The sequence below is a fragment of the Ursus arctos genome, unplaced genomic scaffold (assembly GCF_023065955.2).
Source record: "Ursus arctos isolate Adak ecotype North America unplaced genomic scaffold, UrsArc2.0 scaffold_14, whole genome shotgun sequence".
NCBI lineage: Eukaryota > Metazoa > Chordata > Mammalia > Carnivora > Ursidae > Ursus > Ursus arctos.
Window position 1 is genome coordinate 34,376,342 of NW_026622808.1, and position 16,600 is coordinate 34,392,941.

The 16,600-nt window shown below is 45.0% G+C and overlaps 1 protein-coding gene across 1 annotated transcript in view; it reads right to left on the reverse strand.

The window, feature by feature from the left end:
* Window positions 1-2,229: 2,229 nt before the first annotated feature.
* Window positions 2,230-16,600, reverse strand: part of DCAF1 (DDB1 and CUL4 associated factor 1) — a 72,546-nt gene continuing 58,175 nt past the window's right edge. The window contains exons 23-24 of the mRNA XM_026500939.4: window positions 7,372-7,624; window positions 2,230-3,206 (exon numbers count right to left, since the gene is read on the reverse strand). Of these exons, the coding sequence (XP_026356724.1) occupies window positions 3,148-3,206; window positions 7,372-7,624 (312 nt within the window). The 3' untranslated portion in view covers window positions 2,230-3,147. The remainder of the gene's footprint in view (window positions 3,207-7,371; window positions 7,625-16,600) is intronic.

Here is a 16,600-nt window from a genome sequence, read left to right on the forward strand (position 1 = left end):
GAGGCAACACAGGTGACAGCTGGGATGCTTTGAGAGAAACCGTCCTGAGGTGGAGGATGAGGCTCTGTGGACGGCCTGGAGGATACTTGCCTCCACGGGGAAAGAGGTGGCTTTTTGAGACCTTGGAGATTTAAAATGAACAGGGGAAGGTGCCTGGGGAGGTACTGCTCACTGGGCCACAGCTGGTGCTCATGAGAGAACAAGCACGTTCACAGCAAAAAACATGAACAAAGGAAGTGTTAAGTGCGTTTATTTGCCTGTTTGTACTTGAGCGGTGTCCACAACTACCAGGCGTCTGACCAAGTCCGTGAGGGACTCAGCTGACCACAGCTCCTCCATTCCAGGGTAGCTCCTACTGCCAGAAGCAGGGGTGGGCCTTACTTGTTCAAAGCAAATGAGGTAGGGGTGGCTTAAGAGCACGTGGCAGGGCTCCCTGCAGTTCTTCGAGAAGTGCCTGGGCCACACAGAGGCCAGAGTTGCCTTGCCCCGTGAGGTCCAAAACTTCTCTGGGCTGTTCTTCATAGAGTGGGTGCTCAGCACCCAGAATCCCACACCACCCGGCAGCATTCCCAGATGTAAACCTGCCAGGAAATCTGGCTGGAGAGGACACTTCAACCCTTGCCTTGTCTACTCTTCAGGGATAGGTGTTCTCTAGCCCTAACAAAAACAAAAAATTGTATACAGAGTTTTGGTAAAGAGCCACAGCCAACTGTGACCTTCCTCCTGCTCCTCTTCCTTGGACCCTCTTCTCAGCCACTTCCTCCTCCTGGCTCTCGAGACAGCAGGTTCTGTGAACTCTCAGAAGGGCCTCGGCCAGCACCGGCAGGTCAGGCGGTCAAGGCGCTGTCAGACTGCCCCGGGGAGAGAACGGTCTAACTGCAGGTGTCCAGAGCCTCCACCCGGGGGGGGGGGGGGGGCGGGGGGGCTCGGGTCCTGTCTGAGGTGTCACTTAAAGGCAAAACAACAAAAAAATCAATCTGAGGCAAATTGTGCCGCATTGTTGGTTTGCTAGTATTGTACATGTTTCTTCTAAGTGACTCAGATTTTAAGCCCTCGTATAGTAAGAAAGAAGGCTGCTGTCTCCTTAGCCTCTCAGGGCGTGTTGTCAAGTCAACCAGAACTCTGCTCCCTGTCGGGAGGTCCCCATCTCCGCCCCGGGAGACCTGCGGGCACTCCCAAGAGCTGCGGGCAGAGCTGAGGGAGACCGCCAGGGGCTCAGCTGAGTTCATGGCTAGAATAGTGTTCTTCTTGACTTTTAACCTGCTTCCTTTTGATGCATCCAGCACCAGCAGTCAGGGCTACTCCACGGGTTAGGTGTTAGCGACCCATCTAAGCCGAGGCATGAAGCAACGACAGAGCTGAGACCTCCGCTCTCTAAAGGACCAAGAGGTAGCTGTGTGACACAGGCCCGCTTCGGTGTGTGCGATCCGTGTACGGTGCTCCGAAGCCCAGCAGGGCTTGGCCAGCCCCTGGTGAGTTTAGCCGTCTTGTCTTGTTTACTTCACAACCAAATTGGTCCCCTCTTCTCTCGGCAAAGGGAGAAGAGTCTCTAGCTATTTGATACCTACATAATAGAAACCAAGAAGCTGTTATCTGGGCAACTCAAAGGAAGAGACTGCGGTCTCCTGTTGTGGGAGGAAAGCAGGGTAAGGGGTTTAAGTGAAGAGGTCAGAGCCTGGGGCACTCTCCCTGGCAGCACCCCCGTTTCACCAACCACAGGCTGATTTTGGAGGCCTGAGCCCTGTCTGTACACCCAGCCTGCCCCCGCCCCTGCTGCCCCAAACTGCCGAAAGTGAAGAAGAGCTAGGGTCCTCTGTGCACTCTCCCTTGAGGAGACAGTAATGGTGGTCACCCAACTAACCACGGCTCCTTAGCTCTGCCAGCATGTTCCTCCAAAACGTCCCAGCTTCACCAAAGCTGAACTGCAGAGCCGCCTTCTTACGTCCGAACCCGGGACGGAGCGTGTCCACAGCAGACGGTGCCCGAACACCTCCCCCGCCCCAGCGTGGTTCCCCAGCACAGACCGATCCCTCTGGGGGAGGGCAGCAGACCAGGGCTAGACACTGTGACTAAGCTCCTTTTCTCCCCAGAGTGCTTTATCTGGGCAGAATGCGTTCTCACCGCCGTCCCGGACTGCCTCTCTCGGAAGGCGTCTTCTCCACGGGCTGACGAGAGCTGCAGGGAAAGGGGCCGCCGTACTTTGGTAAAAGAGAACAGGGAAAGGCTATAAACAAACAAAGACAGACTTGTAGTTTATTTTGTATTTTTTTTAAATAAATACACTTTACATTAAAGAAAAAGGCCTTTGATTTGTAATTTCCACATTGGGGAGAAAGGGAAGAAAAAAATTTTTTGAAAAACTGAATCACAAAGAAAAATAGAGGGAGTGAACTTATATCCTAAGTTCCCTCAACTCCACAAAACCAATATCCACAACGACCTTGCTGCCCCCAAACCATGAAGGTGGGTGAATCTAGGCTTTTACTCAGCAGACAAGCACTGCCTTCCTCCCCACCTCTGGCATGAAGGAGAACAACTTAACCTGACAGCATATGAGGCAACAGAACAGGTTAAAAAATCATATATTATATTTATAATAAAATATTCTTAATCCTTATCAATTTAAGAAACCACGATTTTCCTTTTCATTTAAATACGTATGTAAAAATGCCTCTATATTGTTCTTTAGACATCATTTTCTTCCATAGAAAATGAAGTGCAGGGACAAGAGACCTGGTGGATATAAGTTCATACCCTCAGTTATAAATGCCTGGTTTTTTTTTTTTTTTTTAATTTTATAAAAAACTATTTTTTGTTCTTTAAGTAAAGAACGTTATACAAAGAAAATATATTGTGAAATAACCCCAGAGACATGTTTTTTTTTTTTTTCCCCTTGAGGAAAGAGCTGTCCGTCCTAGGAGAAGGGGGAAGCAGAATAGGGCCTAACCCCTGTTGTCTTTTTTGTGGTTGTTATTGTTTTAGAAGGACCCTCAGATTCCAGTGAGGCCTCTAAGCCACAGTCCTCTGAATGCAGGGCACGCAGTTCCTTAAAAGCCAGCCCTGGGAGGAAGGGAAAGGAAGGTGTTCCGAATTCATCTGACTCAGTTTCTGGCCTGTCGAGAATGTCTTCCACATGGTGATGGCTCCTCACTCATTCAGAGATAAGATGATGTCATCTTCCAAATCAGAGTTGTCAGAGCTGTCCGCTGAAAGGTAAGAGGGGAAGACTGGATTATGCTCCAGGCTTAGAGGAAGCTTTCAGGAAGGAAGCACCTACATAGACATACACTTCTACCTGAGCAAAGTTAATCATCCGTTTCCAGCAAGAAGAAAACACATCAATTAACTCCTTGGAGCTGGCTCTGGAGAGTACACTTGTTGGCAACAGTGGCCACCCCTGGGACCTGTTACGCCTGCACCTTTCACAGGGCCTGGATGCAATACTCCCTGCCTTCTAGAGGTTCCTCCTGACTGGGGGGCCCTAAAGGGACAGGTAAGATTCCTCTGAAACTTCTGAATGGCTGCAAAAGGGGCAGGGCTGAGGGAGAACTGAATGAGCCTCCGCAGCCCTTTGCCCTTTGGCCTCACGTCCTTCTGAGACGGAGGCACAGGCCTGCCTGACCCCCCACAACCCCCAGGGCCACTAAAAAGGCAGGCTGAGCCCAAGCAAGAATGAGATTTCTTTTAAACTCAACAACTCTCTTATCAGAAAACCTCATAGAGGTAGAGGCTGTCACAACCCAGGATTCATTCCTCTGAATATAATCAGCAGGGAACAAGTTCCCAAAAAGGTACAGGCCAGCATGCGGCAATACCAGAGAATGGGTACCTAGAAACTCGAGGCCGGAGGCCAGCAGGGAGCAGCTAGGACATCCTGGAAGGTGACCCCGTATCTCTGGCACAGGAGGAGCCCTTCGCTGGACCATCTGCCTTCTCAGGCAGTGAATAGACCACATTAGTTAACACCTCTGGAAGGATCCATTGAGGAGTGAAAGTAGGCAAAAGAACCTTCAAAATGAAATACACCATGTCTGGCTGATCAAAATTGGAGAGAAACATAGTTACCTAGCTCCTAAGGACTCTAGTATTTGCTCAGTGAAGGTAAGGGAAAGGTCTTGGTGCCCCCCCGATTACAGCTCAGGAAGCTTGTGAAACCATTTTAACAAGGTCTCCAGGGAAGTGGGCAGACAGACTGTGAGCCCCCAGGCTGTGGGCTTCCCATACAAAGAGGGACACCAGTGGTTCCACAGCATTCCCCATCAGCCTTTCCCAGACACCTGAGAACTGACTCTCAGCTGAGCCAAGAACCACCCATGCTCCCAAACCTTCTTTCCATTCGCTACAATCTCCTTTACGAAGAAAGCTGAAGTGGATAAAGGAAAATCAACAAACACATGGCTGTGATACAAGAAAGTCCTGAATGTAAACGAGAGAGATGTCTGGGAAAAACCGGTGCTCCTGGGTCTGAAAGGACACAAGCACAGCCTGACTACTGGTGAGGAGTGGGGAACACGAACACCTGCCAAGCTGAGCTAAACAGCCTCGTCAGCTTCCGTGCTGCAAGACCTCCAGAAGCAAGCGCCAACAGGGAAGGGCAGGATCTGCTCCCAGAGCCGAGCACAGCACGGTGTCCTGGGCCATGGCGGACCTCTAGACACTCCCCTGGTGCTCCTGCGATCTAGGATTCACAATGCCAGGCCACCTGCCTGAGACCAGGCCACCAGCTGTGCAGCTGCTAAGAGTCTTAACAACTCTGCATCACAAGGACAGAGTATAAATGCAGCTGGAAGAGGACAGGGACACACTCTTCTTTACGCAAGTAATTGTCAGGCACAGTGTTTGAGATAATCTTCAGGGCATGGGCACAGACTCCCTCTTGGTGGCCACAGGGCTCCACCCTCTACCTTCCTCAGCCTTTTCGCATCCTCAAGTGTTGAAGAGACCCGACCCCAGACCCTGGTCAGGACCTCTCCTGGCAAAGGCAGTCTAGATGTAAATAACCAATCCCAGCAATGTTTTAACCTGTTGCTCTCCAACACACAGGCTTTTAGGGAAGGTAGAAGTGACTGGAACAGAGAACACACAAAAGACTTCAGAGTCAAGGTGTTTTCGCTTCTTAGGGTTGGGGTTCTGTATCTGAAACCAATCGTTAGGTCTCTGTGGGATCCGGGGCCTCGCTAAGTTATGAGGTGGCACAGGGGTGTGGTTTTCTATAGTCTCACTGACTCTCATCACCCTAAAAAGCTCCATGAGCTCAGAAAGGTTAAGAGCTAATGCTCTAGATGATTACTGAAGCAAACTATCAGCAAACCAAGGGTACAGAGAATGCTCCCTCTGCCTGCCCTGCTGTAAGGTCCTGGAGGCCTCTCTCAAACCAACAGCAATGCAGGACACGATATTCGTGCCTCCTCCACATCACTACCTCAACTCTAGAGCCCAAGCTGAAAAGTCCTCAAGCCGTCACATTATGGCATTTTCACATCATAAATATTCCTACCAAAATAAACTGAATATTCTGTTGCTAATAGAATTAAGGTTTTTCCAGTACCTATTAGGCCTAAAGGAAGGAATTTCCTAAACAGTTAAAGGAGGCAGTAATTTTACAGGCCAAAGACAAATTTAGTCGCTTTATATTCAAATTATTAAGAATAAAAAAGTTAGTGCTCCTCTCATGCCAGGCGTCCCAGCACCAGTAGCTCTCCCAGCCTACCTTATTACTTGGAAGGAACAGAACTTGTACCCCACGTGGCCCTATTCACAGATGACAAAAAGGGTCAGTAAAAACTGCCCCTTCACTCTTGATCCTGTCATGTGTGCCTTGCCCTTTAATCCCTCTTCCCTGGCTCTCTGACCATGGCGAGGGACAGGGCAAGTCCTCCTCCACTGAATCACCTCAGCCTCCAAGTATGGAGGCTGGTAAGCAGCAGATAGAAGGCACAGGCCCCAGAGAGCTTCCTCAATATACAACTTTGGCAAGAGGACTTATGTAAAAAAAAACGCCCCCTAAGACAATCCTGCCTTCGATTTGAGGGCTAGAAGCACATATAAGATTTATCCCAAAGCAAATGGATTTGGGTCACTGTGGAATAGAATCTTTTCTACGTAGGCTTAAATACGTACTGTCACCCACCCTCTGCTACCACATGCACATACACGCACACTCCTCCTCCTGCCACCAAACGCCAATGATTATACAAACCGAGCATCTACTATGAAGAGGCTTGGCATAAGTTGGGCCAAGGCCAGCACACAGAATTTCCTGTAAATGAATTTCATGTACATGTTCTCTATCTGTGCCATTCAATATGGTAACCACACGTGGCTACCAAATACTTCAATGTGGACATGAAATGAGGACATGAATTTTTAATTTAAATTTTAGTGGCCACATGTGGTTAGTGGCTACCATGTTAGGCATCATACCTGCCCTAGTTGTGAGCACACTGGCCTGGTTAGCTACATGAAAATGGCTGGGTATCACAGGGATTACTCCCCAGTTAGCCAGGGTAGCACAAGAACCAGGACCACAACAAGTATAAGTCTGTCAACAGTGACATACATCACAGTGATGCTGCCAGACAGATCCTCTTGAAGTGGGCAGAATATAACTGCAGAGCTAGCAGGCTCTTAGAACTAGCAGCTTAGGTTTATTCAGGATTCACTAGCATAGTCAGGAGAAAACCTGACTTCAGAAACCTGTCCTAAAGGGAAATTATTAGAAAAATTAGAGGGGGCGAGAATGACAAAACAAGCCAAAGAGAAACATTTGTCGCCTGGCCTTTAAGAGGGCTTAGGCAAAAGCACACAGGAAAAGACTCCTCCACAAGGGCTTTTATTTATAACTTTAGAAAGGAGCAGGCACAGCACCCCATAAGCAGCTGCCAGTTCTGGCTCCGCCCCTCAGGAAGAACTACATCTGGCCTTCCATTCTAAGGCTCATCCTCTAAAGCAGGAGCCAACAAACTACGGCCCATGGGCCAAACCAAATCTACCATGGGTTTTTGTACATAAAGTTTTACTTCTAAAACAGCCACGATCATTAATTTACACCTGGTCTCTGGCTGCTTTTATACTGTAACAGCAGCGCTGAGGAGCTGCGAGAGACACCATATGGCCCACAATGCGTAAAATATTTAACTGTCCAACCTTTACAGAAAAAGTGCCAACCTCTGATAACAGCCTTTTAGTAACACAGTCTGGTGGAAGAGCAGAGGATGAGAGATGTGAAACTGCTTTTCCTAAGGGGCCAGAGTGGTGAATCTACAGATAGGGGGCACAGAACCCTGCTGGAGCTTGCTGGCTGGGAGGGTGCAGGGAAGGGACCTTCCCCTGGGTGCCAAGGCTCAGCCTCAGGGTCGGCCCTAGACTTACTGTCCCCCAGGATCAGTTCCACTTCCTCGTCTGCATCAGAGTCTTCATCCTCCCCATCCTCTCCCTCCTCTAGAAGGTTTGCTAGCTCCTCGTCAGAGGGAGAAAAGTCATTGTCCCCATCCTCCCCTGCGTTCTCGTTGTTATCATCCTCCTCCAACTCCGCCTCCAGCAACTGGTCAGTGTCAAGCTCATCTAGGTCATCAGTGTCATCATCATCTTCATCGTCATCTTCTTCCTCCTGTTCTTCCTCTTCCTGGTAAGAGAGCATGAGGTCCATTAGGAAAAACACAGAGGCCTAACCCATGTGGGCCACATGGGGAGTCCTTCCCTTCTTCCCAAAGGACGGGAGGAAACCATCAGTAGAGAGAGTGGTGATCTAGGTAATCTAATAAACACTGAGACAGGCACACACATGTTCCCCAAGATACTTTTCAAAGCACCTCTCAGACAAGGATTATTGGTCACTCCACAAAGGCATGACTGGTCCCACAGCCCTTATCCAAGAAAACACAATTCATTCACAAAGCTCTCAGCCACCAACATTCTAGGTTCCTAAATAAGTAATAAAACCAAGGGAGCTCTTCTCTCTCTCCTGCATCAACCAAACCAAGTGAAATCAGTTGGGCCACTGGAACAAAAGCTTCTACTGGACATCTAAAAAGCAATGCTTTAACAAGACAGAGGAAGAACACAGCGCTGAGTCAGCTCCGAAGCCCTTCAAGGTCTTGCCCTTGATCTTAAAACCAAGGAAGTGGGTAAACCTCTCAAGAGTGCCATCATAAGTACCCAATGATCTAACTGTCCGACAAAACTAACTTCACAACAGAACCGAACAGATACCTACATATTCTGTTACAAGCTGCACACACGAAAACACAACAAAGAGTGTGCTAGAGAAACCGTCCTTCCCTCTATTCTTACGAGATCTTTCCAAAGTCAGGAAAACTACCAGAAAACTAATAGAATACTGGCTCTGGGTACCCTGGGCTTTATAAAGGATACATTCTAGCCTCTGCCACAGATTTCAACTTTGCACTAGAATCCAAATGGTGTCCTTTCCTGCTTGAAAAGAAACAAAGACACCTCTGTTTTGATAAGGATAACAGGTGTTCCCAAGTAAATGTGACCATCATTCACTTATCCTTCTGCTCAAACACCAACTGTCAACCTTGCCAGTAGCAAAAGGATTCTAATTCCTTCAACAATAAAATACAAAATTCATTTACTACATCAGACTAATGAAAGTCAAGAAAGAATAAGCCCAACATACACAGAAAAAACATAGGTAAAACACATTTTTTTTAAAGTGTTGCTGCACGCCAATCACTTAAAAACCTAAAATTTTGTGCTTATTTGGCCACTAGTGTTCACCAGCTATAATATAAACTAGGCTCATGTTCAGCAGAGTAGCCATGCTTTATGGACTTTTGATAATTTTGAAACCATCCTTTAGAGACTTTTTGATATGCTGTTTGACCCAGTGACAGACTTTTCAACAATTTCTGGCAGCTACATGGGGAAAACTAACCCCTTTACCCAGTAAACCTAAGGCCTGTACAAATGTGTGTATGGTCTAGACCAGAGCTCGCACATGCTTGTATATGAAAACACACGTGACACCCTGGGCCACGACTACTAAGCATTCACCTACTGGAAAGGCGTTGAGAGTACTTGAAGGCAGTAATGACAAACCGAGACACAGACAAGCTCCTTCATCACCCCTACAAGCATATCGGTTCATACAAATACTGGGGAAAGGGGAAAAGGTCAAAATTCAGAGAACTAATCCAAAGTGCTTACCAGATTAGAATTTTTGCCTTTTTTTTTCCAGGCATATTTTCATGACCTTGACCAAAATTAGTTCTAATTCATTAATAAAGTACCACAGTTAAAAATGAGTACATTAAGGAAAAAAGTATCCAAAGCCCTGTGTTTCTTAAGCCTCTATGGGACAATATAATTACATTTAAAATTTAAGATGGCATAACTTTTTTATTTTTATTTTTGAATCTGAAATTAATACATAGTTACTGATATGCACACTTGGCATTAAAGAGTGGGACAGGAGAAAATGCCCAGGCTTTGGAATCAAACACACCTGGGTTAGAATCCTAGCTCTGCCAAATTATATGGCATGTAAACCTGGACAATTCACATAAATTTTCAATGTCCCATAACTTTTAAAGGTCCACAGTTGAGTGGGTATGTAAAAGGTTACAAGGTTCAAACAGGCATCTATTAGCCAGCAAATTTAGGAAGACCATTCTTTTTCATTTCTAAAGACATCAAAGCCTAGCTGATCCAGGAGAAATGCGAAAAAGCTCCTAAATCAAAAGCAATCCTAGAAAATAGGGTCAATCAGGGTCTGAGCTCTGAACTACAGATAACATTCCAAGTTCTTCCAGGAGACTACAAATCCAAGCTTTAATCTTGTAGTAGAAGAAATAGTTTATATATATTCATCCCAGAAGGTCAGGAGGACTTATGTGACCATGACAGGGCAAGGGAAATGATTAGGAAGGGGACCCTCTACCTGAATCTCAAGTAAAACACATCACTCCATCATTTAAATTCTATGCTTAATGACCAATGCTGGTTTAACACGTATTTTGTTACACATCGATATGGCCATAAACTCACTTTCTAAATTTTAAATCTGAAACCTGAATTATGAAACACAAGCTCACAAATCTGTCCAAAATACTGTAGAATCTGGGGCGACTCAGATGGTTGACTCAGTCAGGTGACTCAGTCGGTTGAGCATCTGCCTTCAGCTCAGGTCATGATCTCAGGGTCCTGGGATCAAGTCCTGCATCTGGCTCCCTGCTCAGTGGGGAGTCGGCTTCTCCCTCTCCCTCTGCCCCTCCCTACACTAGTGCTCTCTCTCTCTCTGATAAATAAAATTTTAAAAAAACAAAAAAACAAAAAAAACACGAAATCAAAATACTGAATACAGAATCTAATTCTGTAGCTGAACCCAAAAGAGAGTCTAGGAAGTAATTTTAGGAGCATTCTCTGCTGGTTTAAATACCTGATTGGTAACATAAGCCCCTCTCTTTCATATCTAAAGATTTAAGGAGTGGTCAGAAGTGGTTAAAAAAAAAAAAAAAAAACGTGAGGGGCGCCTGGGTGGCTCAGTTGTTAAGCATCTGCCTCCGGCTCAGGGTGTGATCCTGGCGTTCTGGGATCGAGCCCCACATCAGGCTCCTGCGCTGGGAGCCTGCTTCTCCCTCTCCCACTCCCCCTGCTTGTGTTCCCTCTCTCACTGGCTGTCTCTCTGTCGAATAAATAAAATCTTTAAAAAAAATAAAACTACCTTTAAAAAAAAAAGTGAAAGAAAAGAAACTAAGAATTATTACTTAATGAAAAAAAAAATCTTACTAAAATCCAGAATCATCCCCAACAACATTTAGATAAGGTTTTAGATCTAGGAATATTATGGGGTTTTAAAAAATTCTCTAAGACTTTAAGGCCTTGGAAACAGAATTAGAGGGACTCAGGGCCAGGATGTTTTGAACTATTAATAAATTTTCCTACAGAAAGAATGCCAAAACTCTTCTCAATTCCACTATTAAGTGAATTTCATGGTTATCCAAAGCCCCAAACCCCTGCAGATTAACCAACCCACTCCCCTCCTACAGAGAGGAGAAGTCAACTGGCATGAGCTCCCTCAGCTGCCCTCTGGTCCCATCTCCACATCTAAACCTGACTTAACTCTGGTCTGAGTAGGAAGCCAGCCTTCCACTCATGCTCCGAGCAGCAGTGCTCTCCGGATCTCATTACCACACCCACCACCTTCATGCTTCTCTCCACTGGCTTCTCATCTTCTCTGAGGAGGGCCAGGTCGGCCAAACCTAACCACTTCTCCATCCACACAGGCTCCACACTGCTTCCACCCAAACCCTATTCCCGGCCTCCGGGTACCCCGCCCGCCACATGCTCACTCACTCCCTCACTCTCTCTTCCTCCAACACTGGACAGTCTGGCTTTTGCCCGCACGACTCCACAGGGCAGCAATTAATGGTGTTTGCTCTGGAGCCAAGCTGCTGCCACTAAACTCTACCAATGCAATAACTGACTTTGGGATGATTTACTTTGCCTCATAGGGTTGTATGTTAGCATTTAAAGGGGGGGAAAACGTGTATGCATGTATGTATATTAATAATCTCTTCGGAAAGTATCTAGCATATACGAAGTGTTCAACAAAAGTTTGTTGTTCCTGTTACACTGATGGCAATCTTCCTAAAGGAATAAGAAGGCCTGGGTGGCCAACCAGGGGGCTTCTCTATGGTGACTGACCACAATCCTGCCTCCACACTGGGCGCATCTGAACCTGGTCTCTTGCTGATCTCCTTGGCACAGAGGTTCCTACAACTTTAATTTCTGTCTTCATATTTCCTCTAATTCCAAATCTTTGAACTCTCAGACGGCTCTACCCATTCGGACCACAGAAACTTAAAATCTCTTAATTCCAAAACTGAACTCAAAACATCTTTAAAGCCAGTACCTTTTCTATACTCCTCCCAGTTACCAGGTGAAAACCTCAAACATCTTTCATTTCTCCCACTCCTGTGGCTTCACATCCAGCTGAACTACTGTTTCCCACAAATGGCGGGTCCCCGGGACTCCCTCCTACCCACTCTCATTACACTCACTGAATGCATTCTCGCTTCTCTCCAGTCTCTCCAGCTCTCTATGGTCTTATCCATTCATTCCCAGATCCAAAACCCCAGGAGTTCCATCAACACTGCCCATGTTCCAGAATTACAACGGAAGCACTATTTACTGAACATCTCTCTAATGCCAAGTTCTGTGAATCTCAATTTCTTGTTAAAGAGGTGATTTAATTCAATCAGTGGCTCCTATTCAGATGTGATCATCAGAAGCACCTGGGAAAAAGTTTTCCAAAATACATATTTCTAAACCACACCCAGGGTCCAGGCTGACAGAACCAACCTTTCTAAGTGAAGCTCACACAGGCGGATTTTGGAAAGTCTGCCCAGGAACTGTGAAGTGCACCCCTAATGAAGAACGTGTGCATAGCTGTCCTCTGAGTACCTGCTGGTCCTAAAGTTCTCCTTTCCTGTAATAGACCCTTGTCCACAGACTCCCAATGACAGAACCAAAATAGGTGATTCCAGGTATTCCAGTGACATTCTCTGCTGTCTTGTTCTCCAGGACTTAAACAATTTGATTTTTTAAATTAGTGCAGCATTTGTTTCCAGACCATTCAAAATTCTTCTTGGATACATGTCTCATTTTCAAGAGAAATAGCTTTTAGCCTACATTACCTTCAAAAATATAACCAACCTCTTAGAAAAACAAACCTCTGGTCATACTTAAAGAACAGTTAATCTAACTATGATACCTTTATAAGAATGTAATTAAAACCTGAGCCTAGGGACGCCTGGGTGGCTCAGTCAGTTCAGCATCTGCCTTCAGCTCAGGTCATGATCCCAGGGTCCTGGGTTCAAGCCCCACATAGGGAATCCTGCTTCTCCCTCTCCCTCTGCCTGCTGCTCCCCCTGCTTGTGCTCTCTCAAGTAAATAAAATATTTTTTAAAAATTAAATTAAATAAAAAATAAATAAAACCTGAGCATACTCTCTTGACAGTTCATTCAACATGTCATATTTTATAAAAGGTAAACTCCTGCTTCTCCTCCTGACACTTGTTCCAGGTGTTAACAATCATTAAAAGGCTCATTTCAGAGTCATAAACACTTGTGTTTTTCTCCTCATGGACAGAATCTAACTCACAGACATTCTAAAAATTTAGGGCGGGGAGAAAAAGGCCTTTCAGGAATCAATGACCAGGCTTACAGCAGGTGTGTAATCAGTAAAGACTCTTACCATCCGCTTCTAGGCAGTGGAGAACACACAGGAAGCACAGCGCACAGTGTGTCCCAGATTCCAAAATGGAGTGGAGAAAAGAGAGCATTATTCCCTTGTTTTTGCTTTTTTTAAGGTTAACTATAATTAGTTGAAATGTATTGCCTTTTCAAAATCTAGGAACAATGATTAATTACTAATCTTTGAAACGTTTTGTAATTTTCCTAAAAGCCACCGTCAAAGATGACTGAATTGATTTGTAAAAAAACAACACAGATACCAAAATTCCAATGGATAATATGAGTTTTCATAAATGACAGGCTCATCTCTGCTTTCATCAAATGCCTCAAGGTTGGAAGACTAGCGACCTCAGGAACAAAATATTTATGGATATCAAATACATCATATATGTCTTCATTCAACAATATATTGATTCCATTCATCCCTTCTTATTAATCTTCAAACTTATTGAAACATAAGGGCAAAAGACAATCATTTTTGTGGTATATAAATTCTATCTTAATAAAGCTTTTTAAATTAATAAATATTTATATAGGTACTTTATGCTGGACCATTTTATCAGGTGGCAGCTGACCATTCCTACTTCTAATTTTATTTTGCTAAGGTGAAAAGGCAAATTCAAAGGTGTCAGTCACAGGTGCTGGCATCCTGAGCCATATAAGTCATACCTGGGACATCTGAGAAGACGTGAGAGCACATATCTAGACTAGAACAAAACTTTGAATGGCAAATGACTTGTAAGAAAATTAAATGTCTAATTTTAAAATTAGGTGAAGCACACAAAGGAAAGTGAGTTAAAAATAAAATCAAGCGGGCACAGGGAAGACAGAAATCTAATGGAGATAGTGAATACTGCAAAAAACTACTGCAAGATTCCAGAAGGACGTGTGAATCAACAGAATTCAGGATACAAAGGAAATGTGCTTAGATATGGTATATCCCACTAAAACACTTCTAAATCAAAATCAAAATGCCAAGGGCTTAAGAGTAAAACCAGTTCTCTAAGGAGGTACTTTAAATATGAAATGCACCAGATAATCCCTAAGGACAGTGATGTCAGTATGTAATGAAACAAGCCTTGAAATCCAGAAGCAATGCTAACTTACCTACATTGCCTACAAAGACATCTAGTCCCCTCCCAGCTAGAAGCTTTTAGACTCTTCCATGGACTGGGCCCTAGGGCCACTCGTTAGGGCCCTCTTGAGCCTGCCCCTCTCGACTTTGGCTATCCATGACAAGGAAGTCTCTATTTTTCCTTCCTGCACCACAGACTCAGAAGTCCTAACAACTACCTACCCACTCCCCTTTCTAATCTCTTTCTCCCTTAACCTTTCTAAAAGGAAAGTTAAACAGAAGCACAGGAGAAGAATCAAGAAGTCCTTTCTCTTAAGTTTTTCCTTTATGGTTTGTCTCTTGCTTCCACAGCCAGCCATGAGAAAATTCATCTCTCATCACTTCATGTCTGCAAGAAGAATAAGGCCAACCCCGAGAACAGCAGCCCTCTAGATTCCAAGGTGTCTAGGGCAACGCTAGCTTCTCTTTTCCTGACCTCCTCCTCAAAGATAATGGGTACCAGATGGACTGGACCACAGGTGACAGTCCCAAGACTATTATTTCCACTCCCTCGTAAACTGCAAGGATATAGGAGGGTAGGAATAATGGTGTTGATAAATAACTTAAACCCAATTTTTGCTTCAGATTTACAGTACAACATATAACACCCAAGAAGCCTGAGACAACTGATATGTGGTAACGATCTACAGGTGACAAGAGTAGTGATGAATAAAGCCATAGAGGACAGGATGGTCTGTACCATTGTAATATACTGACAAATAGCTCAACATCATCTTCTCTATCTATTCAAGGATAAACTACATCATGTTTCATAACCACTATAGTGGAAAAGAGTATGCATTAAGGAAGCGGGGTGACTAAGGTAACAATAGGCCAAAAGAATAAAAGAACAGACACTATTAAGACACCAAACCAAGGCAACCACATGATGTTTGGAGGATCTAATCACTCACAAGCTCTGCTACCAAGAAACACTAAACATGTACAAAGTTAAATAGTACAGCATTCAAGAAAATATGAAGATCCATGTCACAAATAAATCAAAGGTCTCACAAGGGGTGCCTGGGTGGTTCAGTTGGTTAAGTGTCCGACTCTTGATCTCAGCTCAGGTCTTGATCTCAGGGTTGTGAGTTCAAGCCCCACATTTGGCTCCATACTAGGCATGGAGCCTATTAAAAAAAAAAAATCTCAAGTATCCTTCTGAAGACCTCTTTCTTTTACCCATATCGCAGAACTCATATGAGCTTTAAACAATACAGGTTCCTCTCACCCATGAAACCAAAGAGATCACTGAGGACCTTCCAAGCCATGAAGCTGGAAAGCATTAACAGAAATCCCCTTCCACACTATGGAATCCCTAGCAGCACTGGGTGAAGTGGTTTAAACTCCAGTCTCTAAATGTCCTTTTTAATAAATATGGCATTCAGGGGCGCCTGGGTGGCTCAGTCGTTAAGCATCTGCCTTTGGCTCAGGGCATAATCCTGGCATTCTGGGATCGAGCCCCACATCAGGCACCTCCGCTGGGAGCCTGCTTCTTCCTCTCCCACTCCCCCTGCTTGTGTTCCCTCTCTCGCTGGCTGTGTCTCTCTCTCTGTGTCAAATAAATAAATAAAACCTTTAAAAATAAATAAATAAATAAAATAATAAATAAATAAATAAATAAGTAAGTAAATAAATACGGCATTCAAAAAACCATGGTACAGCAGCTTCTGGTTTCCAGTGTGGCATGTGAGCTGAAAGTCACCATCCTTAACAAAACACTAAACAAACAGAAAAATCAATAACTCTTTTTATTTGACAGAGAGGTGGGGTCACAGGGGCACAACTGCCCCCTAAACTGGAGACACCAACAAGAAAATGCGGAAAATTGCAACTTGTCAGAGCATAAACCCAAAAGGATAAACCTCCATAGGAACCAGTGCCAAGGTTGGGAAACATAAACTGTAGCTCACAAATTGCTAGACACAATTCTGCGGATAAATCCTGAGAGAGAAAAACTCCAGGGGACCCAGTTATCAGGGCCCCCACACTTTCGTGAGTTTGACCTCCAGGAACTTGACCAGATTCTCATAGTGAATATCTGAGAAAAATCCCCTTGGGCTTCCCATGGGGGGGGGGGGGGGCATTTTGAAATACATCAGAGCGTCCTGTTCTTCTTAACAAGGCCTGCCCTCAGGAGAAACTATTAAACCAGAGCCTAACCTGCTGGGACATTATCAGAGCCTAACTGACACGGAGGGGAGGGAAATACCCAACTCCAGTCCACTCTAGCCATCCTGTCCCTCCAAAAGGGGATAGAAAAAA